The sequence below is a fragment of the Haemaphysalis longicornis genome, unplaced genomic scaffold (assembly GCF_048455015.1).
Source record: "Haemaphysalis longicornis isolate Haplotype H1 unplaced genomic scaffold, Haemaphysalis longicornis Haplotype H1 scaffold_1, whole genome shotgun sequence".
NCBI lineage: Eukaryota > Metazoa > Arthropoda > Arachnida > Ixodida > Ixodidae > Haemaphysalis > Haemaphysalis longicornis.
In genome coordinates, this window is record NW_027526203.1 from 203206433 (window position 1) to 203233551 (window position 27119).

The 27119-nt window shown below is 47.5% G+C and overlaps 1 protein-coding gene across 1 annotated transcript in view; it reads left to right on the forward strand.

Annotated features, from left to right (window-relative positions):
* The first annotated feature begins 2302 nt into the window (after positions 1-2302).
* LOC144141292 (uncharacterized) overlaps positions 2303-27119 on the forward strand; it is a 173351-nt gene continuing 148534 nt past the window's right edge. The window contains exons 1-3 of the mRNA XM_077672870.1: positions 2303-2430; positions 12805-12938; positions 24665-24918. Coding sequence (XP_077528996.1) covers positions 12815-12938; positions 24665-24918 — 378 coding nt within the window. The 5' untranslated portion in view covers positions 2303-2430; positions 12805-12814. The remainder of the gene's footprint in view (positions 2431-12804; positions 12939-24664; positions 24919-27119) is intronic.

A 27119-nucleotide genomic window follows, 5' to 3' on the forward strand; every position in this document is an offset into this window, starting at 1 on the left:
CACGTGACTTCCTCCACACTTTTCGCAATGCATTGGGGTGCTAGGGGCCTCTCCTGAGTATTCTTTCCTCCATGGAGCAGTCCGAAGTTTGGCGACCATTGGCGACGGACTGCGCTTGCACATTGTTGCCAGACAACGATTTACATTCTGCCAATGACCGCTATATAAGACGAGGGGTGACTTTTGTGCGGATTTTTTTGGAAAAAAACTCGACCTATATTCCAGTTTATACGGTAGATGGAAGATGCAAGATAGAGAACACAAGCCGGCTTTCACTGGATTGTATCCTGACATGGATTGGATTGAGAAGTGCCTGCTCGCAATGTTGCCTCGTAATAAAAATTCACCAAACTTCTTGCAGTTCCACGCAATACACCGAAATTTGATTGTTGCAATGTTTCTTTACATTTGTTAACACCTAAAATCCACGACAAAACACTTTAAATTCTCGTGAAAAGACAGGGCTCCAGGGAAATCAAGGGTTTTCAAGGACCATTGAAAAATTCCAGGACTTTCAAGGATAGGCACTTCTAAAATCAAGCTTGTTTTCAAGGACCTGTGCGAACCCTGCTTGTATGTGAAACTTTGTATCCGCGTCCGTTTAAGCGATCGATGATCAAGAACCTGCCACGGCCTCGGTCGATGCTTGCGCGCAGGCACATGCGGTGCCGAGACCGACCTTCGGGGACGGTCGGCGTAGATCGCGGCAGATATTTGAGCATCGCTTTGAAAAGCACAGCTGATGACACTACCTAGCACAAACCGCTGTCGAAATACTTTTCCACAACTAGCGTGATTTTAAAAAGCGGCGACAAGTTGTTGCTGCCGCGACCTGCGTCGGTTTGAGCTGCTCCGTCGGCCGTGCGGGCAGGCACGGCGGTGTGTGCGCCATAGAGTTTCATACAAATAACTAGAGGGGAAACTGGCGCTAGTGTCAACGCGAACATGGCAGCGGCGTTTACGCTTCAATGGGAATGATGGGTAGTTGTGGAACCGGATTGCGTAGGATCAAAACGGGCTTATGGCTGCGCAAATTGTGTTTTTTGACAAAAAAGCTTTCATTGCCCGGCTCTCCGTTTACAAATTACATGGCGAACAAGAAAGTTGGTGACGAAAAATTGAGTTTGTACGAAATAAAACCGCGCGTTTAAATAAAAAGCAGACGCGGAGTCGAGGGGGTTTGTGGAGCAGGTTTGTCATTTTTCGCCAACTACAGTAGGACGCGGACTTCTTTAAAAACTACTTGTAGAAATTTAGGCGCTGGTGGTTTGTAATAGTAAGAGAATTTTCGTGCTCATAAGAAAAAAGAAAGCGATTACCTTTGGAGAAGTTATATAGTGAAATACATCAAGCTGCGTTCCTATCAGCCGCCGGTGCTGCTGTTCTACCGGTTCTACGCCGTAGGAGCCGGCGTTCGCACGTAAGGTGTGGCTGTTCCAAGTGATTCGCAACCGTCGTCAGCTTTGACCAGCTTTGACAATGCATTGCTCTGCCGAATGAGCAGCGCCGCAACTCCTAATTAGCAGACAACTTCGCCGCACAGAGCGCCGTCATTTGTGTTTACATGCTCGCTGTGCGGCAATGCATTGATAACCTACCCAATTCGCAACTCTGGTTATAAAAAATTCCACTCAGGGCGGCGTCAGTGCACGCGAGGCATGCAGTTCAAGGAGAAACGTATTTGTGATCACTCCTACCAACACTCCGCCTTGGCAAATGCGTTCATGTAAATCCAAAACGAAAACGAAACTGCTTGCAATTCATAGTAAGTTCTGCGAGCCATCGAGCGCCAATCCGAATCCACAACTACCCATCACGCCCATTGAGGCGTACGATCGCAGCGCCAGTTTCCCCTCTAGTTATATTGTAAGAAACTCTATGGTGTGCGCGGAGCGTTTCTGCGAGCGGTAAACGCTTCATGATTTCTTGCTTTACACATTTGTTGCAAATAAGGGAAATCTAGAAACTTAGTTTGGTAGTCATCGTAGTCTACATTGCTGATCGGGGAAACGAGCCGCAGCTTACGCTTCGGTGGCACACGTACGCCACGACGCCACCACGCTCAAGTTGTTTGAGGAGAATGTACCAGAGTTAATACGGTTATAAAATCCCCATGACGTCAAACTGCGCTTGACGCACTGAGAATTAACTTCAAACGACGGAAATGAACACGAAAATACTTTTAGAACGCGCGTCCTAAGCTAAATGTCACGCGCTGCAAGCCAACTGTGCAGCAAGGTGGGAACGGTGATCCACAAGTGACGTCAAAACGATCGCAGCGCCAGCCTCTCCAGTGGTGGGCCTCGCGGCAAATTCTTTCCTCCATGGGATTATAAGATCCGCGAAATACGATGTGAAGAGTCTTGTTAGTCTTGTCACATTTTCCTCCCTGGTCTGACATGGTGTTTGCGAATACTCGTGAGCCATAAGGTAAGACGACGTGAGATTCACAATCCGAGGATTAATAGCGAGAAACAAGGACGGTCTTTGTGGGTGTAAAAAGAAACGCCCCCGCCGCCCGGCGCTTCACCCATACGGCAGCTGCCTTGCTCTAAATTTCATTTTCGGCTTTGCGTAGTCCTCGACTTGCTTTGGTATGCGAACAGTTGTAGTGCGCATATGCTCTGTGAAACCATTCGTTGGTCTGAATAGTGTCTGCCACATTTTGTGTGAAGGTAGTGACTGCTTGGCTAACACCCCGCGGTCTGCACAGCTATGTTTCGCTTAACTTGCCGCTGTAGTCCGTGCTGTTTTTGCCACGCCAGTGACGCTCCGATGAGTGAGGTTTGCACAGTGTACCCGGTGTGCGTTTTAACTAAGCAAGGGTGTTTAGGGAAAATAGTGACACTGTGTGAGCGCCTACTCAACCTTGCCCTCCGCGACCCCCAGACCGCCCCCCTTTCGGGCCTCCCCGCCGTATTTCCAACTCATTTTTTATACGTATCGAAAGTACTGTGAAATTGCAATCCTTGCCTAAATGTGTTGCAGTCATTTATTCCAGCTTTGGGACCGAATTTGTTAATGTCAGCACGTTTTTAAAAGCTTAAGTGTTTTGCTTTTTGTTTTTCCTACACGTGTCGAACCGCCCCTCTTTCCAGTTGTATATAAAATTAGCGCCGGTTTATGAATCCCATAGAATTCCTTTAGCCCTTGTTGCTGTTGTCAGTGTTCTTCCTTCTCTGTTACGTGTTTTTATTCTTGGATTTATGTTCATTGTCATCTCAGTACCCAAAAAATGCAACTTACACATCCGCTGTAGCTACCCCAAGAGAAAATGGTAGCTGGTTCCAGCTGGGAATTTAACCATAAACCAGCTGGGACCAGTTACATTTTCTCCTGGGACTGCTAAATCGTGTGTAACCTTCTGCATAACGTGTATATTTATGTGTAAATGAAGTTATCATTGCAAAAAAAAGTCGCACCTGACAGGGAGTCTGAATAAATAGCCACTTCAGTCTTGCACTCAGTGTTCTTCGAAAAATACAGTGGCTGCACTTGGCATCGGCCGCCAGGCATCATGCCCCGTTTCTGTGCCAATATTTTGGCTTTAATGAATACTTGTTGGGTACGTATGGCTGAACAGAACTCGATAATAGGTGTACCTCCTCTTTTGGAGGAACAAGGTCTGTTTGAAAAATGTCAAAACAATTGGCAGGGTGCCCCACAGTGCATGTCAACTGCTGAACTGTCCCATTACCACCACGACGAAGCACTATTGATTTATTTGGGGCAATGCTCTCAAGTATGCCCCATCATTTACGCTTTCTCTATAGTGTCTGGTTTTTGAGCCAGGAGAGGTTGATAGATACATGGTAAAGACAGGTGGCACACGTGCAATGCTGTAATTGCTGGCACTATTGTGGTTGCTTTACATACGCAGTTGGTGTGGGTTTCTTTCATGGTCCCTACAGCAGTGAGTCCAATGATGGTTTCAAAATTTGACTCGAACAGCTCATCTTGGTGGTCAGTTCAGGACATTTGGGCGTACCGCCGCGGTGGCTCAGTGGCTAAGGCGTTGCGCTACTGAGCACGAGGTCGCGGGTTCGATTCCCGGCCGTGGCGGCCGCTTTTCTGATGGAGGTGAAAAGCGAAAACGCCCGTGTGTACGAGATTTCGGCGCACGTTAAAGATCCCCAGGTGGTCAAAATTAATCCGGAGCCCTCCACTACGGCGCGCCTCATCGCCTGCGTTGCGTCGGCGCGTTAAAACCCTACAATCATCAATCATCATTTGGGCGTTAGCTATGGGATCCAGCACCCTATGAGGTGTGGGAATCAGTTTGACAGTCCTTCTGCGCAATCTAGTAGTTGTGTCCTAGATTAAAATTTTGCATTATGTGACTATAGGTATTGATGCAATTTTTTGTGGTTGCGAACTATTATGAGCTTCAACGTTTACTTTTGAGCCACTTTTTGTGCTTGATACAGGCATTTAGTATGTTTAGCTTTAGTTAACATTATGCTTAATTTCAGTATTTTTAACTACAACACTTTAGTTAACTTTATGGTTAACTTTGCTATGCTTAACTACAACAAAACAGTTTGTTGCATCGCCCGGCAAATTTAGGTTGCCAGGCACAAAACATTATTAGTGTTAGCTCAGAAGGACAGCCAAGAAGTTAATTGTTGACCATGACGATTGTCACCGCATACCTGTTGATGTGAGGAAGTCTGTAGGGTTCTCTTTCATCTTCTTGTGCAAGCTTCCGAAGAAGTGGTATCTGAAGTGGCTATTTTTATTCTCAGATTTTTTAAAATCTCAACCGTCTTCGGTGATTACTCAGTGATGCTGCAAGCAGTGCACTTATGTTGTGCGCCCTTGCTCAAAAGGTCGATATGAATGGGAGTTAGTTGGAATGTAACCAACCATTTAGTTTTCTAGAAAAAAAAAATTATGCTTTCTTGAAAAACTATTTTTTTTCAAACTTATTTGGGTAGTGACGTCTGTTTAACAGGGTGTCTACCAACCAGGAAAACAGGGAAAACCTGGAATCCTCAGGGATTTTGAATAGTCTAAAAAAACTCAGGGAAAACTCCTGGAATTTGTGCTTCTATCAGGGAAAATGAGCTGTACTTTATAAAGGAAGCGAAATTCAGGGTAATGCTGGCTCAAGTAACAGCAAGTCAAAAGTGGACAGCCCTCCGGAGCCGTCGCTGATGGCGCCGTCTGAAGTCACTGGTTCCAGTGAGCCCCGCACGGGGCACCTTGAGTAATCTTGGTGACGGTACTGGCGATACCGCGGACCCCGAGCCCCCAAACATAAGCTGGATCCAACCGTGGTGATGTGTTTATAGGTGGAGGGTTAGAAACCACGAACGGTGGCCGTCGGAGCCCAGGTCAAGCTCCGGCGGATGGGCTCCCTGTCTGTTCACCAGGCAGGGAGCTCCGGGACCTCTTTGACTACCAGGGTAAGGTCAAGGAAGAAAGTACCCCCGTCTCTCTGCTTTTTCCTATGCCATATGGATAAATCAAAACCCCCCCCCCAGACGTGATCGGCCCCCTAAAAGGGGCCGCACCGAAGTATCTTTTCCTTCTTTGCCTTCTATCTCGCTCCCAAAGCCAGGTAACTACCCTCGTTTTTTGATCATGGAATCTGTAGACAAATCGAAGCCGGTTTCCTCTCAATCGGTATTTCTTGTTTCTAAATACCTTGAAGGTATCATCCGCAAAACATATGACGCCAAAAAACTCAGAACTGGTGAAGTGCTAGTTGAAGTTAAAACCAAGCAGCAATCTACAATCCTCCTGAAACAAACCCGCATGGCAGATCTGGAGATCAGGGTCACACCCCACCGCAGCCTCAACAGTTGTCAAGGTGTGATCTCTGAGGCAGATCTCCTAACCGAGACAGAGACTGATCTGCTCGAAGGCCTAAAAGAACAAGGCATGACAGCAGTAAGGCGCATCGTCATCAGGAGAGAGAACAAAGAAATAGCCACCAAACATCTGATCCTTACTTTTGACCGCTGCACACTGCCCGAGCATGTCAACGCAGGTTTCATCCGTTGTTCTGTCCGGCCGTACATCCCGAACCCGAGGCGCTGTTTCAAGTGCCAGAGGTTCGGGCATGGTACCAACTCCTGTCGAGGCAGAACAACATGTGCCAAATGCGCCCAGCATGATCATCTCTCTGACAACTGCACTGCAACCAACTTCACCTGCCCGAATTGCGAGGGTCCACACGCAGCATACTCTCGCGCTTGTGAAAAGTTTCATCTTGAAAAAAAAATCATTAACCTTAAGATAACCGAAAACATCACCTTCCCAGAGGCGCGAAAGAGGTTCGCCTCCTTCCCTCTGGGCAGGTACGCCGACGCAGCTCGCCGGGGGGCGGAGCGGCGTTTGGTTTCGGCGGGGACCCAGTACCGCGAGTCGGACTTGGTCCCGCCCCCGCCTCCCCCTGGGTTGCCTATGGCAGCCCAACCCACCTCCGCACCGCCCGCTCACCCAGCAGCGGCTGTGGTGGCAACAACGTCTGTTGGGGATGCCGCTGCATCCACTGCTTCCTCTCCACCGGCCCAAAGCACATGCAAGGGCACGGAGATGGAGACGGAGGCAGTCGCAGCGACCCCCTCCTCCGCCTCACTGCCGGTGCCATCTGTGGTGCTCCCCACGCCTTCGGCACTGGCAGCGCAGGCAAAGAACACCCGAAAGGGTACAATGTCAAGGGGGCCCAGTCCGCTGGGCACCCCCTTGCCTTCAGATGACGACATGGACGTCGAGCCCTTCCGTCTTTCATCGCAGCGGAAGGAACGGGCTGCGACGTCCAGGTCAGTAGAGAAGGTCAGAAAACCCCTTCCAAGAGTGCAAGCCCCGAAAGACCCTACATAAATAATCACACTCCAGTAGCTCTAACACATCATAATGGGAAGAGAAAACATTGTTCAATGGAACTGCAGAGACCTTCTGAATAATCTTGACGACGTGCATGAGATTCTGCATGCCAATCAGCCAAGTTTAATGTGTGTCCAGGAAACACATCTTAATTCCAAACACACAAATTTCTTGAATAGTTACCTGGTATACAGGAAAGACAGGGATGGCTGCACACACTCTTCTGGCGGTGTGGCCATAATTGCCTGCAAATCCTTAGCATGCCACCCTGTCACCTTGAACACTGTCCTTGAGGCTGTAGCAATTCGAACAATAATATTTAATAGGTTGATAACGGTATGCTCCATATACATTCCTCCTGATGTCTCACTCTCGAGCTCTGACTTCGAGGCGCTGGTTGACCAACTGCCCGAACCATACATCCTTACAGGTGACCTTAATGCTCACAACTCTCTTTGGGGCTCTTCCAGAACGGATGCCCGAGGTCGCCTGATAGAGAAATTCCTTACATCTTCTGGAGCATGCCTTTTCAACAATAAACAGCCTACATACCATAACATAGGACATAACACATACTCATGTCTTGACTTGGCTATTGGTTCTGCAATTCTCTTTCCATGTCTCGAATGGGGCGTGGGCACAGACCCATATGGTAGTGACCATTTCCCCACTTCATTAACGCATATAGGTACAGGCCCGAGCAGTCCATCTTCCCATAAAAGGTTTAATGAAGCAAGAGCTAACTGGAATACATTTACAGAGACATCCAAACTACACCACACATCCATAGGACACCTACACGTCGAAGAAGCTACCCAACTGCTCACGGCGCACATCCTCGACGCCGCCGAAAGGTCCATTTCCCACACCTCTGGTGCCCCGCGCAACCAGCGGAGGCCGTGGTGGAATGAGAACTGTAGGCGGGCATGAGAGGCCCAGAACAAGGCGTGGGGTATCCTTCGTCGGTACCCCACGTCGAGTAACCTCCTCTTGTTCAAACGGGCCAAGGCGTTCGGAAAACGTGTACGCCGTGAGGCAAAACGCGATAGTTGGCGTACATTCATAACATCAATAAACTCCTTCACAGACGCACGGAAAGTATGGACACGTATACGCAAGCTAAAAGGACAACAGACACACAGCCTGCCCCTGGTTAGCACAACAGGGGACACTCTGGAAGACCAGGCTGACACACTCGCACAACACTTCCAGCACATGTCCAGTTCAGCACACTACACGAACACTTTCCTGAAACATAAAGCCTCTTGTGAAAAGAAGTCCCTACACGACAACAACAAATCACAGACTTCTTACAACAACTCTCTGTTTTCACTACATGAGCTGAGGGCTGCTCTGAGCACGTGTAAACCCTCAGCTCCAGGCCCAGACAACATCACATACACAATGATACAACACCTGCACGCAGACACTCTTCTAACACTCTTACACCTCTATAACAAGATTTGGCTTTCGGGGCACATTCCAAACTCTTGGAAGGAGGCTATAGTTGTAGCTTTCCTGAAGGAGGGAAAGGACCCGTCGTCCCCCTCAAGTTACCGTCCTATTGCCTTGACGAGCTGCCTGTGCAAGCTCTTCGAGAAGATGATAAACCGCAGGCTCGTGTACTTCCTTGAGTACAACGGTCTTCTCGAGAGCTGCCAGGCAGGCTTCAGGGCGGGGCGATCCACGAATGATCAACTCGTAGCTCTTGAATCTTACATTAAGGATGCCTTCGTGCATAAACAGTATGTCGTGACTGTGTTTTTTGACCTCGAGAAGGCCTACGACACCGCTTGGCGCTACGGGATCCTCAGTGACCTGAAGTCTTTCGGTGTTTCGGGCCATATGCTCAACACTCTGGCTAGTTATCTGTCCCACAGAACGTTTCGCGTGAGAGTTGGTAGCGCACTGTCAAGGATTCATGTGCAAGAAAACGGCGTGCCCCAAGGTGGAGTTTTAAGCTGTACTCTTTTTATAATTAAAATGAACTCTCTTGGGAAGGCATTGCCACCTACCATTTCTTACTCTATGTATGTAGACGACGTACAGATATCTTTTAAATCTTGTAATATGTCAATCTGTGAACGTCAGGTCCAGCTTGGTGTTAAAAAACTTGCCAGCTGGGCAGACAAGAATGGTTTTAAAATTAATCCTGGAAAGAGCTCTTGTGTTGTATTCTCCAGGAAGCGTGGGGTCCACCCGGACCCAGACATCACTCTTGCGAATGTGCCTATTCCTGTGAACAAGGAGCACAAGTTTTTAGGCATTTTATTCGATGAAAAACTTACATTCATCCCTCATATCAAACAGCTCAAATGTAAATGCCTAAAATCAATGAACATTCTTAAGGTTCTCTCACATCAATCTTATGGGGCCGACAAACAACTCCTGCTGCGCCTGTACACGGCGTTGGTGGGGTCTCGGCTCGACTACGGCAGCGTCGTGTATGGGTCGGCGACAAAGACCGCACTGAGAATGCTCGACCCAGTGCTGCATCTTGGCCTTCGCCTCTCATGCGGCGCTTTCCGCACTAGCCCTGTCGAAAGCCTTTATGTCGAGTGCGACAAGTGGTGTCTAGGGCATCAGCGGGAGTATGTTGATCTGCTATATGCATCTAAGATTGTATCCCTTACCAACCATCCTTTTAATCCTATCATGAACAATACATCAAACTTGCAACTCTTTTTAAACAGGCCATCCATTTCCTTACCTTTCTCTCTCAGAGTTAGGGAGGAGGCTTCTGCACTCACGGTCCCTCTTTCAGACACGCACAAGACACCCATCCATAATTTAATTCCACCATGGTATTTACATCCTATATCATGCGACTTATCATTCACATTAGTAGAAAAAAATAGGGCACCCAGAAGTGCAATTCTGCAGCACTTCCTGTTCCTGCAGGACAAGTACAGGTGCGCAGAATTCTATAGCGACGCGTCGAAAACTGGTTTTACTGTATCTTGTGCAGCGCACGGACCAAATTTTACCGTAACTAAAACAATGAATTTTCATAGCAGTATTTACACGGCAGAAGCCTATGGCATTTTACTCGTTTCAAACCACATCCTCGAACATAAAATTCCAAAGTCCATCATCTACACAGATTCTCTAAGCGTTGTACAGGCACTGTCATCCGGAAAGTCATCTAAAAACTATGTCATAAATGCTCTTTTCAAGGTACTAATGTCTGCATATGCCTCAAATCTTGACATAACTATATGCTGGGTACCAGGGCATTGTGGAATCCCTGGCAATGAGGCCGCCGACCAAATGGCTGGTGATGCTGCTCTCATGACTACAGTTGACGTTACAACAGTACCTTACACCGACCTAAAGACACACATCAGACGACAGCTTCGTAACACATGGCAATTACACTGGAGTCAACAATCAGACAACAAACTACACGTAATAAAACCACAACTTGGACGCTACATAACTGACTCACACAACAGATACACTGAAGTCGCCCTGGCTAGGCTGCGGATAGGCCACACACGTTACGCACTCCCACCTGCTCACTGGAACTTCGGGACCCACGTGTAGCAGGTGTGGAAAGGGCCTATCCGTAGTCCACATACTAATCACATGCAAGGCACTTGACACAACACGACACAAACATTTCCCTGAATTATACAGACGACACATTCCTTTGCACCCATCATACTTTTTAGCCGACGAACCAATGTTTTCTAGTCAACGTGTTTTTAAGTTTTTAAAAAAGCTGAGGTAAACTTTCTGCAGCTCTTGTCATATCATGTGTAATCACCCTGGCCCTATACACCAGCCATCTCCATTGTCTTTTGTTTTGCATCACCTTTACTTTTAGTCACATGTTTTAGTACTTATGGTCTCATCATAATTCAGTAACTTCTTCTTTGGTGCTCTTTGCCCATAGTCGGCCTTGCGCCAATAAAACCCAACTATCATCATGGTTCCAGTGAGAACTAGCTTCATATAGCTTGCAAGTCACCCCCAACCCCCTCTACGCTCCCCTTGTATTTTGGCGTGTTTCCCACACTCCTGAAAGGTGGAAGAAAATGTTGCGTGTCGCGATAGCTTGTTGTGGCAGTGTAAGGGAGTCTGCAGGGGCAGTAGTAGCTTTCAGTCCTCTGCTGGAACACCTGGCACCGTGTAGTGTGGTTTCTAGTTAGTTGACGCCTGTTGCGACTGAGTGTTGAATCTGGCGTAATAATAAAAACACATTTCTCTTAATTTTCAACTTTAAAAGTTCACAGAGCTGTGTTCAAAATACGTCTTAAGTATCGAATATAGACATTGTACCCTGTTTTAAGAGTTACTTTTAATTGCAAGGTGGCACTATATTCCGCTGCGTAGAAAGACAGAGCATGTTTCAGCTCCATAGCTTTCGCTGCGCGCCAAAAGAACTTTGTGGAGTGTTTTTCATTTGCAATGTGAATCCCAAATAAACTCTTCCCGCTCATCCTACGCAGTGCTTTGATGCTAGAAGTATGGCGGCGTTTAAGAACCTAACGTGACGGTGTTTAAGATGCAGGTGTCCCTCATTCAAACCAAAATAAACTCTTTGAAGCAGTGAAATACGGCACTGAGTGCGAGCTGAGAACATAGCAGTACGGTTTTACCTTTTTTTTTTTTTTTCAACATTTCATTCACTGAATTTTACTACCACTCTGTTATGTTTTCTTTTTGAATGAGATAAAAGTTACTGGTTAGCATTCAAAGTGTATTATGTCATATTTTATTTTATAAGGTGCTTTTTAGAGGGTGGCAGCAACTTGTGAAGTGGTGTCAGCCCGTGTTGACATAAAACAGAGTTCGGTGGCGCTCAGGGAATTTATCAGAAATACTCAGGGAAAACCTGGAAAACTCTGGGAATTTGAAAATGTCAACTTGGTAGGCACCCTGATTTAATGTTGGCATTTTTGTGGTGGGATTGCTTACTTTTTTTTTTCTGGGGGAAGGTGGCGGCTTCACAAATGCGGTCGCATGTTACACTGAAACCTAGCTTTCTTGACTTTTACTGATCTTATAGCAGTGTTGTCAAGTCATGTGGCCCCCAAAGATGCGGGTTTGATACCGGCCATGGTGGCTGCTTTGCAGTTGGAGGCAAAAAGCGAAAACTCCCATGTGTCAAGATTTCGGCGCACGTTAAAGATCCCCAGGGGTTCAAAATTAATCCGGAGCCTGTCACCACACTGCGACTCGTAGCCCAGGTTTAACTTTGACGCACTAAACCCCCGCAATCAAAAATCAATCAATCAAATGTGTGAATTACAAGTCGAAATGTATTGTAACCAACTGTTCAGTTTTGAAGGAAAAAAAAAACCCTTGTCTGCTTGAAGGGGCCATGCAGACAATATAGGTACAAGTTTTGTTTTATTCGAAATAATTCGTGTTCTATAGTGCCCTCAGTACTTGTCTGGAAGCAAATGGTGCTTTGCTCACTGCATAATTAATCACTTCAGGTTAAAATTTTGATTGTCCTGCCAAATTGTGTGTTTTAACGATGTCTGCAATGACATCATAAGAATGGGACTTCAAGCTAAACTTGGTGTGAAGCGGAGACTTGTTTACAGTTAGTCAACCTGGATGGCACCACCAAAGCGCAGCGGACTGTTTTCTGCCTTTGGTTTGTTTTTGGCCTTATTTGTACCTGGCTTGTTTTTGTTCATCATATAGCTTATTTGAGCGAAGTTTACGTTAAGAATGGTGTCAGTATGATTCTAACGAGGCAATCTTTCAATCGAACCAAACTTGTGTTTTGTCTGCATGGCCCCTTGAACAGACCGACAGTCTTTTCAAATTTTGTTATTGGTCTCAGTCTCACGCTGGCATTTTTCAGTGGAACTTGCTTTTTGTCGGAGGGAGGGAGCGGCTGTATGAGTGCTGTTGCATTGTATGCTTTACACTGAAACGTAGCCTTTCTGCATTTGCGGATCTTGTAGCAGTGTTGTAAAGTCACGTCCGCCGTCCTCCTTTTTCTCCCAGGATCATCATCATGTCACTGTCCTTGGTGCCACCAGAGGAGGTGACGGACCTGGTGCCATTCCGGCCCACCGTGCCAGGCATCACGTGGCGGCTTGGACAACCGGACGACTCGGTCACGGGACGCATCAGCCAATGTGAGGTCGCACTGTCCGATCAGGCCCTCATGCATGCATGAAAATACAAGTTTGTTCAAAAGATTTCATGTTTTGTGGTGCCCCCAGCACTTGTCCGGAAGCAAAAGATGCTTTATTCACTGAAAAACAGTCATGGGCACGTTACCGAAAAAAAGTAACAGTGTTACAGTTACAGTTACCTAACCCAAAAAAGTAACTCTGTTACAGTTACAGTTACGAATTTTCCAAAAGTAACTAGTTACAGTTACAGTTACTGCAAAAAAATAACGTCGTTACTTTTCCGTTACTGTTTAAAACTAAGTAATAGCTAAAAAGATTTCACTTATTTAATAGAAACGTACGAAGGCATGCAGGTAGTAAAAATTACACGTACTAAAGCTATACGCGAGGGGACCTAAAATGATGCACTCATGCCCAAACAATCGTTGTTTACGGCTCACTTTTTTTATTACGAAAGTTTTGCTATCCATCATAAGGAACTTTATTTTTTGGTTGCTGCACTTTCACTGCAAGAAATTTATTTGCAAACATCATTGTAGCATAGAATTAGTTGTTTTTCAAAGTTGGAATCAGAGAGGACGAACTGGAGGACAACACAGCCGAAACAATCTTTCAATGTCAACTTAATTTATTTTCGCCTACAATGCCGTCTCTTGACCGCCCTGCGCAGTGAGAGAGAATGCAAAAAAGGGGGCGGAGGTGGCGGATCGACGGAAGGCCCTCGTAGGAAAGGGGAAATGGGTGTGGGAGTACATCGGTTCTCGAGGTGTTTTTGAAGGATACTAAAAAAAAAAGCGCTTGGTTGACTTTTTATTTCGTACTTGTGGTCGGAGACGGAGATCAATTTGAGCCATTGCCGAAGCGGCGTTTGTCCGGGGGCCCTCGGAGTCGTTCTCCCGCCCCAACCCGCAGTCGCCCCCATCCCTGGAATGAGACAAGATATTTCCAAATTGAATAGAAACTGAAACGAACGCTTTACTGTTTTCATCCTCCCCTTCACTAAAAGGTTGCTTTGTCCTGGTAACAATGATTCACTCTTATCGCAAGCTTAGAACATACAATAGAAATAAAGGTGACTCACATCAAAGAAGGTTGACTCGCACAGTTGACTCGCACCAAGAAACATGACTGGCCGATTGATTGTAGTGGGGCATCTGATTTCATTTAATTGTATTACTTGAATGCTATCATGCAGTCAACATGCTGGCGACTATTTTTTTAGTGTTCCTTCTATTATGTTGCTCGTGACGTTGTCTGGCATGAAATTTGAACATTTTTAATATTAGGCTTTTTTTGTTAGAAAATGTCTTAGTCTTTACTGGCTGGAATGGAGGTGAGTGAGCCTGTACCAAAAGCTTGTTTTTTCTAATTAAACAAGGTTGTATTTTGTCTTCATGGCTTTTTATGAAAGGGTCGACACTTGAGCTTTATGGTTGAAAAGAGGGGACTCTTTATATTTCTACAGTTGCAGCTCGATGCCCCGACTAGGTGGTTGAATGTGTGTTTGCGTGGAAAAATTCCTCCCCTTCATAAAGGGGTAAATTTTTGAAACAGTGTTAGCTGCATCAAAGAATTCATTGTTCTCAGCAACTTCTAACCGCCTCTGTGTGCTAGAAAAGACAACGTTGAAGTCGTTGTCCCACCTGCCTTGTTCTGACACGGCATATAATCACAGGAGCATAGAATGCTGTTACCTGATTGCTACAGCGTCTTTAAAGGAGCCATGAGGACAAAACACAAGTTCGGTTCATTCAAAAGATTGCCTCGATAGAATCGTACTGACACCACCGTAAACGCACACTTCGCTCAAATAAGCTACATAACTAGGAAAAAACGGAATGGCCATGTCACCCACTAGCTAATTTTCCACAACAGAACCTATGATGTCACATGTGCTCAGCTGTGCGATTATCTGAGGACAGAAAAAGCAAACGCAAATTAGGCACGGCTTATAGGCTTTCCGAACGAACTATTGCGTAATGCATATTCATTTTACAGCAGTAAGAATGGTGCGGTAAACAATGAAAGTTACAAAAACGCACGTAAGCATAGAAGTACCGTTGCGCACTGCTGTTGGTACTGGGCGCACTATGCTTGTTTTAGCTGCACAGCACTTCGCTGCTTTGAAGTTGCTTTACAGGACACTGGCCGATTGGCGCAAGCGGCGTTGTCTTACGTGACCCTGTTTGTCGAGGATAGCCCAGGTTTCATGAGACGATCACTTTTTACAGTAACAAAAACAAGCCAGGTGCAAATACGCTAAAAAACAATGCAACGGCGGACAACGGTTCGTGGATGACTATAGCAGCGCCATCTGGGAGGGCTGACGGGACAGCAAGGCTGCAAACCCAAATGACGCAGTGAAAGTTCGCTTGAATACACGCGCTTCTGACGTCATTGCTGACATTCCAAAAACCTACGATTTGGCGGGAGAATCAAAATTTTAACCTAAATTGATCAATTTCTCAGGGAATACGGCATCATTTGCTGCCGGAGAAGTGCTGGGGGCACTATAAAAAGCAAAATCTTTCGAATAAAACAAACTTGTATTCTGTCTTCATGGCTCCTTTAATCATGAAAAAAAAAAAATGAAGGAAGCTTACACTAACATGCAAGACTTGAATGTAGCGAAGCTGTACGAAACCTTCACAACTATCACAAAAGTTTAAGTCCACGATTGCAGCCGATTTGCTTCTTGTTCGCTACCTCAACGACCTTTGCTCCATCATTGTTGCTATAAGTGTGAGCTTCTTTCATTTTTTTGGAAGTCGTAATCATTGGACATCACCCTGGACGGGTGTGCACTATGATGTCTTTCTTGTTCCGAGCGAGTATTGCAACAGTTACAGTGAACGCTACAGTCCTTCTCATTCCGATCAGGTGTTGGCACAATTATGGCGAACGTTTTTTTTGCCAATCTAGGCCATGGTTTCTCAAAGTGGGTTCCACGGAACCTAGGGGTTCCGCAGGCCCCTCCTCGGGGTTCCGCGAGGCACTGATAAATTTTCCCCGGTTCCGCAGTCGCAAAGTCTTGTATGGTGAACTTGAGGTGCGATCGATCTAGGGAACCTCCATTACTCACGCCCGAGTGTCAGTAAGCACATCTCGGCGCATAACAGAAACGCACGAGCTGCGCAATAAATCTCGCCAGCAGCTTGTAGCCAGCCAGACTCCTAAAACGGGCCACGTGGTTAAACTATTGTACTTGAGTCTCGGTGTTATATTACCCCCATGCGCATTTCTCCTTTTTGAGATAGGTGCCGCTAGCGTACGCATTCGTGTAAAGTCGACGGAAAAAAAAAAACGATGCCCTTGCTTGCTTTTGAATTTATTGCACGTTAATGTAGCATGAACGGAATGAAAAATGGCGGGAGGTGGGGGTGGGGGGGTTCCTTGGCACTTAACGGAACTTAGCAGGGTTCCCTGGGACCAACATGCTTGAGAACCCCTGATCTAGGCCAATCTCCCTAAGTGGGTTTGCTTGGCTTGAAGGACGTGCGCAGTGGTCGCTGAGCGGTCGTTGCGAGGCACACACACACGAGCGCTAGGCATTTTCTTGGTTTTGTAACTGCTGGGTGGTTTCCGTGAGGCCTGCCCTCACGTGCACGTGCTAGGCAATTTCTTGGTATTTTCAACTACGGACACAAAAAATTACGATTTGCTAAACAGCTATGCTGTTAAAAATGTTCAGTTACTGGAACTTTGGTTCCTGAAGAATAGCTTAAATTGTTAAATTGGAATCGTTTACCATTGTTCTAGCACAGTTGAAGCTAGGCTACGTTTAGCAGCCAGGTTCAGCTACAAAAATGCGTAACTTGTGCAAGTATTCAGAAAGTGGGTCCTCTGTCAGTGACTGTGAGGGGAGCTGGGGTTTTACATGCACAGTATTGGTTGAAATAGGCTGTAGTCTAGCCTACAGAACATAAAATACACAATAAATTCGCTGTACCACTTAAAGCAAGCGAGCCCATTTCGTTAGCTAAATGTCTCCAGGCACACACGAGCAGTTAAGACCGATCTATCAGGACTGACTTGTCAAACGTGCTGCCACAAGAGGTTTCTTTTGGTTTGTGCTCAGCGTAAAATTATTTCAGGTGTAGAAAATAGTTGGACGTTTACTTGTATAACCAGTGCACATTTCTTATATGGGCAAAATATCAGTACTGCTTTATAACACTGTTTCTCAAATTGGGGCTCGCGGTTATTTCAGGGGTCCACGAAGCCTGCCCCAGTACTTTCGTGACCTATTCATTTCTCCTTTTGTCAAACCTTAATTGCTGCCAATCCCAGAAATGTCACTTCACTGTACAACACATACTTTCTTTCCCTCTACGTAGTACAGCTTTTAACGTCAGCTTTTTGCACAACACTGCAACTAAGCAGACAGGCCAGACAGACAAAAGGCAGAATGTAAGGGTTTGGCGACCTTAGTTGCAAGAGCATACTATACGAAGTAGTTCAACAATACCACATGCACCATAATAAAAGTCAACCTAAGAAATGAACATTGGATGTGTGTGGGCGACATCACCTGCTCGTTGGGCAAATTGTTTGGCATTGCGACACGCGTAAACATAGTTCATGGGGTCCTCACACACTCATGATTTTGGGAACCATTGCTTTTTAATGTAAAATGCCATAATGGGTGTAGTTTTTGCAGTGATGAAGCGAGAGTTATAGCAGCTGTCACGTAGCTTCACTCTCTGCTCCCTGGAGAGCATGAACGTGTAATACAAACAGGTGCATAGTGCACGCGTTATCAAAGATGTGGGGACAAGTAGTAGTAGTAGTAGTAATAACTTTATTTTGCCCAAAAGTTGTGGTGATTGCACCACTGAGCTGTTCGCTCAGTCATCTAGACAGCGGGGCTCCCGGTGTTTTGGGAGCTCGGTGTCTTCAGCCAACCGGGCGAGGGCTTCTTGCACGTGGGGAGCTGGGCTAGAGATGGCAGCCTCCCACTCAGTTAAGGATGATATGTTATGAAGGATGGGATGATTTCTTCTACGTGATGCGGGTATTAATAGGCATGACCAAATGATGTGGTGAAGTGATGCTCGTTCCACAGAACAAAAGGGGCAGGCGTCCTTATATTCGCCAGGATATATGATGGACATGAGATGCGGAGTGGGGAATGATAATGTTTGGAGCTGCCTGAGAAGGACTGCATGCCTTCGACTGAGCGATGGATGCGGTGGTGGAAAAATTGTCCGATCCTGGCGGAAATGGTCAAGGATATCGCCGAAAGTATGGAGACGGTCCTTATAGCCGAAAGGTTGCGGGATATCTTCAGGAGTCCTATGAGGCTCTCGGCGAACCATATCTTGAGCAGTCTCATTGGCTCTCTCATTTCCCATCAGGCCAGAATGTGCCGGTGACCAGATGATGCGGAAGGTCCGGCTATGAGGTGTGGGCCCTTGCGAGATGGTTGCCAAGGTTCTAGATGATACCCTGCCGTTTAAAAAATTTAGTACGGCCGATTTAGAATCGGTTATGATGTTAAGATGCGGAGACCGGCTGTGGGCTATGGCTAGACCAATTGCCATTTCCTCTGCCTCTGTGCAGGAAGTGCAGCTTACAGATGCTGTAGCGATGGGACTCCCCTTGGAGTCGACCACCGCTAGTACCGATGCGTTCCTGTCTTGATATGGGGCGGCATCGGTGTATACCACAGGAGACCCCGGTGGGTGTTGTTTGGCAAGGGCCTTCGCTCTTGCCTTACGGCGTTCCTTATTGTGGATGGGGTGCATTCGCCTAGGCGTTGGGGACACTCTGATGACATTCCTCAGAGGAGACGGAATGGCAACAAGTCATGTGTAGTGTGGTGTTTGGGGTACCAGGCCCAAAGACCTCAGGATGCACCGACCGGCAGAGCTGCGAGAAAGCCTCTCTAGCTGTGCGGTTCGCTGTGCCTCTATAAGTTTGGAGAGGGTATTGTGTATCCCGAGGCGCAGTAGGTTTGCAGTTGATGTGTGTTGGGAGAGGCCGAGCGCTCGCTTGTGTGCCGTACGGATGAGGCTATCAACTTTCTCCTGCTCCGTCTTCCGCAGGGTGAGAAACGGCAATGCGTATGTAACGCGCGAGATGACGAAGGCCTGCACCATCTTTATGAGGTTGGACTCCTTGATGCCCTTGTGCCTCGTCGAAACCCTGGAGATGAGTCGGGTGGTTTGATATACCCCCTTCTCGATCTCTGAGTGCATCTGTATGCCGGCCATTAGCATTTAGGCGGAGTCCCAAAACCTTTATGGAGTGAACTATGGGAATGTTGGCTCCTGATGATGTGGTTACGGTTATTATTGGTGGGATTTTATGATTTGGTTTGTAGATGAAAAGCTCCGATTTTTGGGGGGAACACAAGCCGCGTACGGCTGCGTACTCCTCAACGGTTTGGGTTGCCCGTTGCAGGGCTTCCTGGATTTGGCCGTCGGAGCCTCGAGCAATCCACAGGGTGATGTCGTCTGCATATATGGAATGATGTAGGTAGGGTATGTCCGAGAGAAGGGCCGGAAGGTCCCTCATGGCGAGGTTAAACAAGAAAGGTGACAGTACTGATCCTTGGGGTGTTCCTAGGCTACCCAGTTTAATGGGGTCCGATTGGATGTTTCCGAAATGAAGGGTGAGTATACGAGATGAGAGGAACGATTTAATGTAGTTGTACGTGCGCTCTCCAAAGCCATTCTTGTTCACCATCTGTAGTATGACCGAGTGTCGCACAGTGTCGAAGGCTTTGGAGATATCTAAGCCGAGGACAACCTTAGTTGTGTGCTTTGGCGCGTATGCCGAATCCAAAATGTGATGTTGTAGTTGCAACATAAGATCCTGAGTGCATAGATGAGGGCGAAATCCTAGCATGGTGTGAGGGAACAGCTGAGTCTCTTCGGCGTGTTCAGTGAGTCGGGTCAAAACAACATGCTCTAGTAGTTTCCCTAGGCACGATGTTAGGGATATGGGTCTGAGATGATCGATGTGTGGCGGTTTCCCAGGCTTTGGAATGAGTATGGTCTTCGCCGTTCGCCATTTTTCCGGAATTTTACCCTGTGTCCAACATTCATTAAAAAGTGCCGTGATTCCAGTAATGGATGAGTCATCCAACTGCCGAAGAATCTTATTAGTAATCTGGTCAGGGCCAGGGGCCGACCTAATGTTTAGCTTATAAATGGCAGCCTTGACCTCGGCTTCTGTAAAAGGTACATTGAAGGCGGCGTTGGCCTCTCCGGTGTATGGCGGGTGTTCTGTTGGAGGGCCTTGTGGTATGTACTTGTTGTGTAAATATGTGATGAGTGCATGTCGCGTCCCCGGATAGTTGTGTATCAAAAGGGACACCGTTTGGTTGTGGGACGACTTGGTCGACGTCGGATCAAGAAGGTGGCGTAAGATATTCCAAGTCCTTTTGGTACTGAAAGTGTGATTTAGGGAATCACATAATGAATACCAGTTTTCCGATACCAATCTGGATGCGTGATTCTCAATCTCCCGATTAATGTAAGCTATTTTTCTGCGTAGGCCACGGCTGTGTTTGTGGCGGATCAGTCTGTTTTTGAGGCTGTCTCTAGCCTGGATGAGGTTGGACAGACGCGAGTCTAGCGGCGGTAGGCTGGGGTCTGATTGTATGATTTTGGTTGCTTTTCCGACCCTGCTGCGTAACTCCTCCTCCCATTCTGAGAGAGTGTCGAGTGTAGGTGTAGTGTCTTGTGTTTTACGAAAGAGGTCCCAGTCGATGAACGTGTTGTTTCTTTTTTGGGGAGATTTTAGGTATGCGGGTGCCTCGATTTGGATGAGCTTATGATCACTGCCAAAGTCCTGCCCAGTGTTCGCCCATTTAACATCTCCTGTTATGTTTTTGGTGAATGTTAGGTCAGGTGTCGTATCTGCACAGACGCTGTTTCCCTGACGTGTGGGAAACAGGGGGTCGGTATGTAATCTTAGGTGTTCATTTTGTGCAGCTTCCCACAGCCGGCGCCCTTTAGGTGTGGCCCTTGGGTAGCCCCAAGCGCAATGCTGCGCATTAAAATCGCCTAGGATGACTATGGGTTGCTTACCCGCTGTACACAGAGCTCCATGGATTAGGGAAAGAAAAGGGCCAGAGTCCTTTTCCCTCGGACTGCTGTAAATATTTAGAACAAATAGGCTGGTCCGCCGATTTACGTTTGTGACAATTTCGATAAATGTGTGATCCACCTCGCTGTCTATGTCGCGTTCTTGCGCTATCACATTACGGCGAGTAAGAATGGTTGTTGCAGGTGGATTTCGGGACTTAGGCATGAAAGTTTTGTAGCTGGCTAATCTGGCTACTGCGCCAACTTCTTGTAGGCAAATTACGTCTGGGATCGAACCCACAAGATTGTTTTCTAAGGCCTGCTGAAGGATGCCCCTCTTTCGGCGGTATCCTCTGCAGTTCCACTGCCAAATGATGATGTTATTCAGCGCCATGGTCTTTTTCGTCTAATAATGAGGGGCGATTGTATGGTTTGGATGCTTTCTTAAGAGATGGTCGAGATTCTATTTCTGCCAGTCGTGCTTCCAAGGCTGATAATTTAGAAAGGATAAGATCAGCCTGCGCTTGAAATGGTTTGTAGCTAGGGCTCATGGCCTCCTTAACCTCCTTAGAAATTTTCTCAATGCCTGCCATGAATTCCACTTTTGTGACGTAGATGGAGCTACAGTCCGATTCCTCTTTGGGGGGACTACAGAGGGAATGTGATGCAAGGACGACTTCGCTTTCCATGGGGGAGTTGGAATCGCTATCTATGGGGCCATTGGTATCGGCCACGTTTGCGTTGGTGAGTGTGGCTATCTGTTTTTGTAGTTCAGCTACCTTGGCGCTAAGCTTTTCGTTTTCTTCCAGGGTGTTCAATAGGAGTTGTTTAAGTTCAGCTACCTCGCTATATGATGATGGTGGTGATGTTCGGGGAGCTACCATCTCAGCCCAGCTCACCTTTGAGGATGCTGAATTGTTGATCTTCTGGGAGGGATGCTTGGGTCCGTACGCAGGGCCCGACGCACGGGTAGCGCCAGGTTTCTCCTCCGTGCTAGCAGGTGGATCAGCAGAGGCGCTCTGCTTGCGGAAGCCTGGCGGCGTTGTCTTCCCACGGGGCGCTGATGGATGTCGGGCACCGTCTTGCCTTGGTATCTGGATGTTGGATGGCTTGCTTGAAAAAGACGGTGGCTTGAAGCGTTGTGTGCAGCTTTTGTCTCCAAAAGGGTGGTCTCCTTTGCAGAGGGGGCATTTAGGCGTGCACGAATGTGGGTTGTCTTCTGAGGTATTCTGCCCACATCCCTGGCAGCGGCTGGGTGTCGGATTCGGGCACACGTCAGCCCTATGCCCCACTGCTCCGCAGGCAAGGCATGCTTCCGATTTTTGCTTGTGTATGTAGCAGCGAAATTCCGCTCCGCCGTAGTATATAAGGAGGGGGACTTTAGGTCCATCAAATGCGATGAGAGCGGTGTTTGTCGTCCCCATACGTCTGGCGTGTATTGCCTGGGGGTTAGTAGAATTAACGATGTTATCAATAATGTCTTGCGGTGTGTCCTCGGGCGGAATCCCGTGTATCACTCCTTTGCAGGTGTCTTCCGGGGAGGCCACATAAGGGAGGGTGCTGTAGGCGCGATTCTCAATGTTGAGTTGGCGCACCATTCTGTATGTTTTCGCCCTCTCTATGCTTGGGGTGCTCATAACAAACGCGTTTCTAGCCGCGTTGGGACGGAGGATGTCTTCTGAGGCTTGTAGTTTGGTGAGCCCAGCAGCAACGAGGGTTGCCGAGCGTAGGATGGCGGCGCTTATTTTGGAGACATCGAGTCCTCCTTGCGGGCGGAAAACGACTTTGACGTGCTCCCGTGGTAGTGGGGGTAGACGTAGTGCATGCTTAGCAGTCCCTTGCTTAATCGGATAGGGGCTCACCGTTCCCTGCGAGGGCTTCTCGGCGCGTAGGGCTTGAAGCCTTTTCTGACTGCGGTTGCGGTAGCAGACCATCCAGCCTCGTTCTTCGGTCACTTCGGAGGGGTCGATGTCCTCTCCCGGTACCGTCGAGGTGTCCATGTCGGTAGTCGGAGTCGCTTCATCCGAGTTCGAAGCGGGCGCCATGCGTTGAGGTGCGTTGGTTGCCGACGTGGCTGCCGTTGGCTGGCCGCTGCGTGGCGGCGAAGGGGGGGGGGGGCTGTTCTATATTAGGCCTAGCCGCGCAGCCTAGCGTGGTGGGCGCTGAGCGCACCGGCGGTTGAGTATGAAAACGTTCTCACTGCGCCGTAAGACTGGTCCAGGGGTTTCCGGGGGCGAAAAGTCCACTCGTGGGATTCCTTTCAGACGTCTGACGACGATTTGGACTCGGAGAGAGGCATCTTTCGCAGGAGCGATGTGAACCGGCCTTTCGCACCTGAAAAGTAGAATACACAGCCATGTGGGGACAAAGGTATCGCACAACATGCTACAAGTGCACGTGCTGATGCAACATAAACAAAATCTCGTTACAAATTTCCTGCTTAGTATGTCAAAGCACCATGCAATGACTAATTTCACAGGTTGAAAGGTCAAAGAAAAGGCTTTGGTGAAAGGGTCTCCATATTTAGTGTTTACAAGAAGGAGCATGTTTGACTGGTACACAGGTGGTGGATGGGTTAGCGAAGGATCCATGTCACAGAAGCAGTGCAGAGACATTCCTAGTGTTCTGAAGTCTGTGATTAGCATCTATCTGTCGCATGACAGAATTGCGCGGAAAGGGAAATGAGAGTTCTTCCGCCCACTTTTTCTCTTATTTTCTTCTCCACAGCAGTTCTAGATACATGGTTATGCCTCTGCTTTCTTGGAGACACTTATTTTGTCCGCTGGCTGTGCAATCCCTCGTATGGCATTGGAGTATTCACTGAGGGGTCGTCTTACCGGGACGGGGCAGTGCAAACTATGTGTGCACACTGCAAGTGCAGTGCCTATTCTTCCATGATTGTGTCCGCATTGCGTGCTTAGTGACTGTACTTTGTATCCTTGTCCGAGTTTCATAACCTCAAGATGCAGCGGTAACCCCTCATCTTCTAAAGGACATCAAACTGAGAGGCGCACACCGTAGGACTGGGGAGGACTAGCTAGGATCATCTTACAAACTTTCTGCCGTGAAACTGTCATGATTGCAGCACATCTCAGGATGTGCTGCAATCATGTGTATAATTAGCAAGTATGAAGACAGGTCAGAAATGGCCTCTTCGACTTGTCATTTTATTTTTTTATTTAGACAATACTGCAGGCCAGAATTAGGCCCAAGCAGGAGAGGGAGAATGATTACATAATATATCAGCCAAAAGTAGTCATACAATCTCTAAAAGTAATTCAACAATCTCTAAAAAATATCAACAAAAATGACCGACAGAAAATTGCTGCTCGTGTAAACGCTGCTCAATTGATGCATGCAGATTTGGCGGAGTAAACACAGTGACACGGAGATTGTTCCATTCAGATATTGTTCGCGGGAAAAATGAATATTTGTAGGCGTTTGTGCGGGCAAACAAGGGGGTAAATTTAAAAGTGTGGTATTGCCTCGTAGCCGGGAGGAAAGAGGGTTTAAGACATAATGATGGGTCAAGGCACATTCAATTGCTCAGAACTGCTTCAAATCAACTTTTTTTGTGTGTGTGTGCTCATATAATCTCGATTGTGAGGCAGTCCTGAACTGACCACGAACTTGGACTGTCAAGTAAAAGCGACCAAAAGTTCCTCACTGCGACATCAACATTGGTTGCAGGTGGCACAGAGGTGACGCTGTGCCGTGATTCCCACGTCCGGCTCCACCAGTCCCAGACGGGGTGGCTCTGTGCAGAGCTGTGCCTGCGGCGTCGAGAACAGCTCCTGGCGGGGCCCTTTGTGCACTTCAGGTGTGCTCAGAGGGACTTCATGGCCGTGGCAGTGCGGGGGGCGGCACGGGGGTTGCCCTCGCTCCTCTGCATTTTCCACCCTCCGAGCAATCGCGTTGTCCGGGCCGTCCACCTCCCCGCACCGGTGAGTCAGTGCGCCACTGGTGTATGGGATGTACCTCCAGTGCTGTGCCACTGGATGCAGTGCTTCAGGCAATGCAGGGAACAGTGCACAATACACCACACCTGTCTATAACAGCGAGTTCAACTTTAATTAGTTGCCTCTGAGAACTGCACTCACAAACATTTTACATATATGGTGAGGACAAAAAGAAGGGGGGGGGGGCTTAGAGTTCACAACGCCACAGTAGATTTGTTAAAATCATTTTTTGGCAAGGCTGGACAAATTCAGAGGTACGAAAGCCATGTTAGATTGTGTTGCTGAGCACGAGGATGTGGGTTCGATTCCCGGCCATGTCGGCAGCTTTTCTGATGGAGGCGAAAAGCAAAAACGCCCGTTTGTTCGAGATTTCGGTGCGCGTCGAAGATCCCCAGGTGGTCATAATTAATCCGGAGCCCTCCACTACAGCGCGCCTCACCGCCTGCGTTGCGTCGGCACGTTAAAGCCTACAATCATTCAATCAATCAATCAATCAATCAAGCCATGTTATAGAGAAATATGTTGGCCTCTGTGCTCACATTTCCAGCCTAATTGTGCACCTTGCTGTTCCACTGAAGGGGTTATATGTACTAGATGGTAGTCTTTCTTGGGCTACTTAATTGCAGAAATTTTGGTCTGTCTGTCTGTCTGTGACTCGATTCAGCCACCCGGCCAAAGAAGAATCATATTTGGGCGATAGTCTTATACAGTTAAACCTCGATATAACGAAGTCGTACTTGGGGCCGCAAATTTCGTTAAATCGAGAATTTCGTAAAATCGAGGTTTCGATTTTACAGTTCATTTAACCAGTTATTGGGGTTTTAACACTTTGGCCCTCGCCAGGCAACAACTGCTATGTAGTCACCTCTCCAATTAAAGCGAAATTTGTACTAAAACTGGCCGCAAAAATTGTGTGAATTAAGAGTTTCAACACTTGGGCAATGGAATTCGGATAGCCGACGGTAGTTCATGTGTCATCGTAAAACCGGTGCTTTTTCCGCAACGCCTCATTAAATATGATAGCAGACTAGGTTTCCACTTTTTGTTTTTTCATTTCGGTCACTACTAAATGCCGCTGTTATAGTCAATTGAACCCGCGCCCGCGTCCATGTCCCGTGAACTTCACCCCGCCGAGGTGCTCGTTCGAAGTTACGCCTCTTTTCGTCTATTCAGTGGTAGGCTTAGGGGCCTAGGCGCGGCGGGCCAACAACAGCGGAAGGCTGCTATGAAACTTTCGAAAGACTTTTTTCATGTACAAAGGCTCCGCAGTATAGGCGCGTGATGCAACCACAACACTCGAGATAAAGCCATGATTGCGAGTTCAGCGGAGTACACGCGGACCGCTTCACTGTGTGGAGCAGCGCTTACGTGCTCCGGAAAGCGGAAAGCTTACATTAAATAAAATTCTTCCGGCCAAATTCGATTAAGCAATTACTTTTATGCCCACTGAGCCCTTACGAAACTGATTTCTCCGCACCGCAGCTGTCTAATGAACGCTGGTGAAACGAAGATGACCACGTTCAAAGAGAGCAATTTATTGCCACCAGCACTCGATGTTCAAGCCGTAGTGAAGAAGTCCGTAAGCAGTGCTTGGCGTTTCTTGACCAGGGCCGGCTTTACGTGACGGTCGTATGCTGACAGCGCTAACAAGGTCTTAACATTCGTGTGCACCTGCGTGCCTCCGCAGAACATCGATGGCATCCATCACACTTCGGTGGCTGTCAGTTTCACCGAACTTCCTCAGGCTCTTGTTCGGAACACTTTTCTTTCTCTTGGAGTGCTCATGCTGCTTACAAAACTCACCTAACGATGCACGAACAAAATATTAATTTGGTTATCAGCGAGCACAACCTAGAGCAGCAGCACCGTGAGCAATGACGCGTTGAAAAAAAAAGCTTGAAATAGGCTTCGGTTGCCTAAGCATAGAGGGCGCTGGCGTAGGCAACGATGGAGACGTCAAAATAGTGGCCGCACTATTAAACCGTCTATGACCGCTAGCGGTTTGTGCAGCTTCGTTCTTCGCTTTTAATTGTTTTTAACCGTAGATTCCACCGCTTTTCTTTCATTTGAGCCTTCAAGAGTCAATTTGAGCACTGAATTTTTTCAATGTAGGGCCTGAGAGGCAAAATAAAACGTGCCTCGACCGGAATTTCGTTCTTCCTTTCTTGCCGTGACTTCGTTAAATC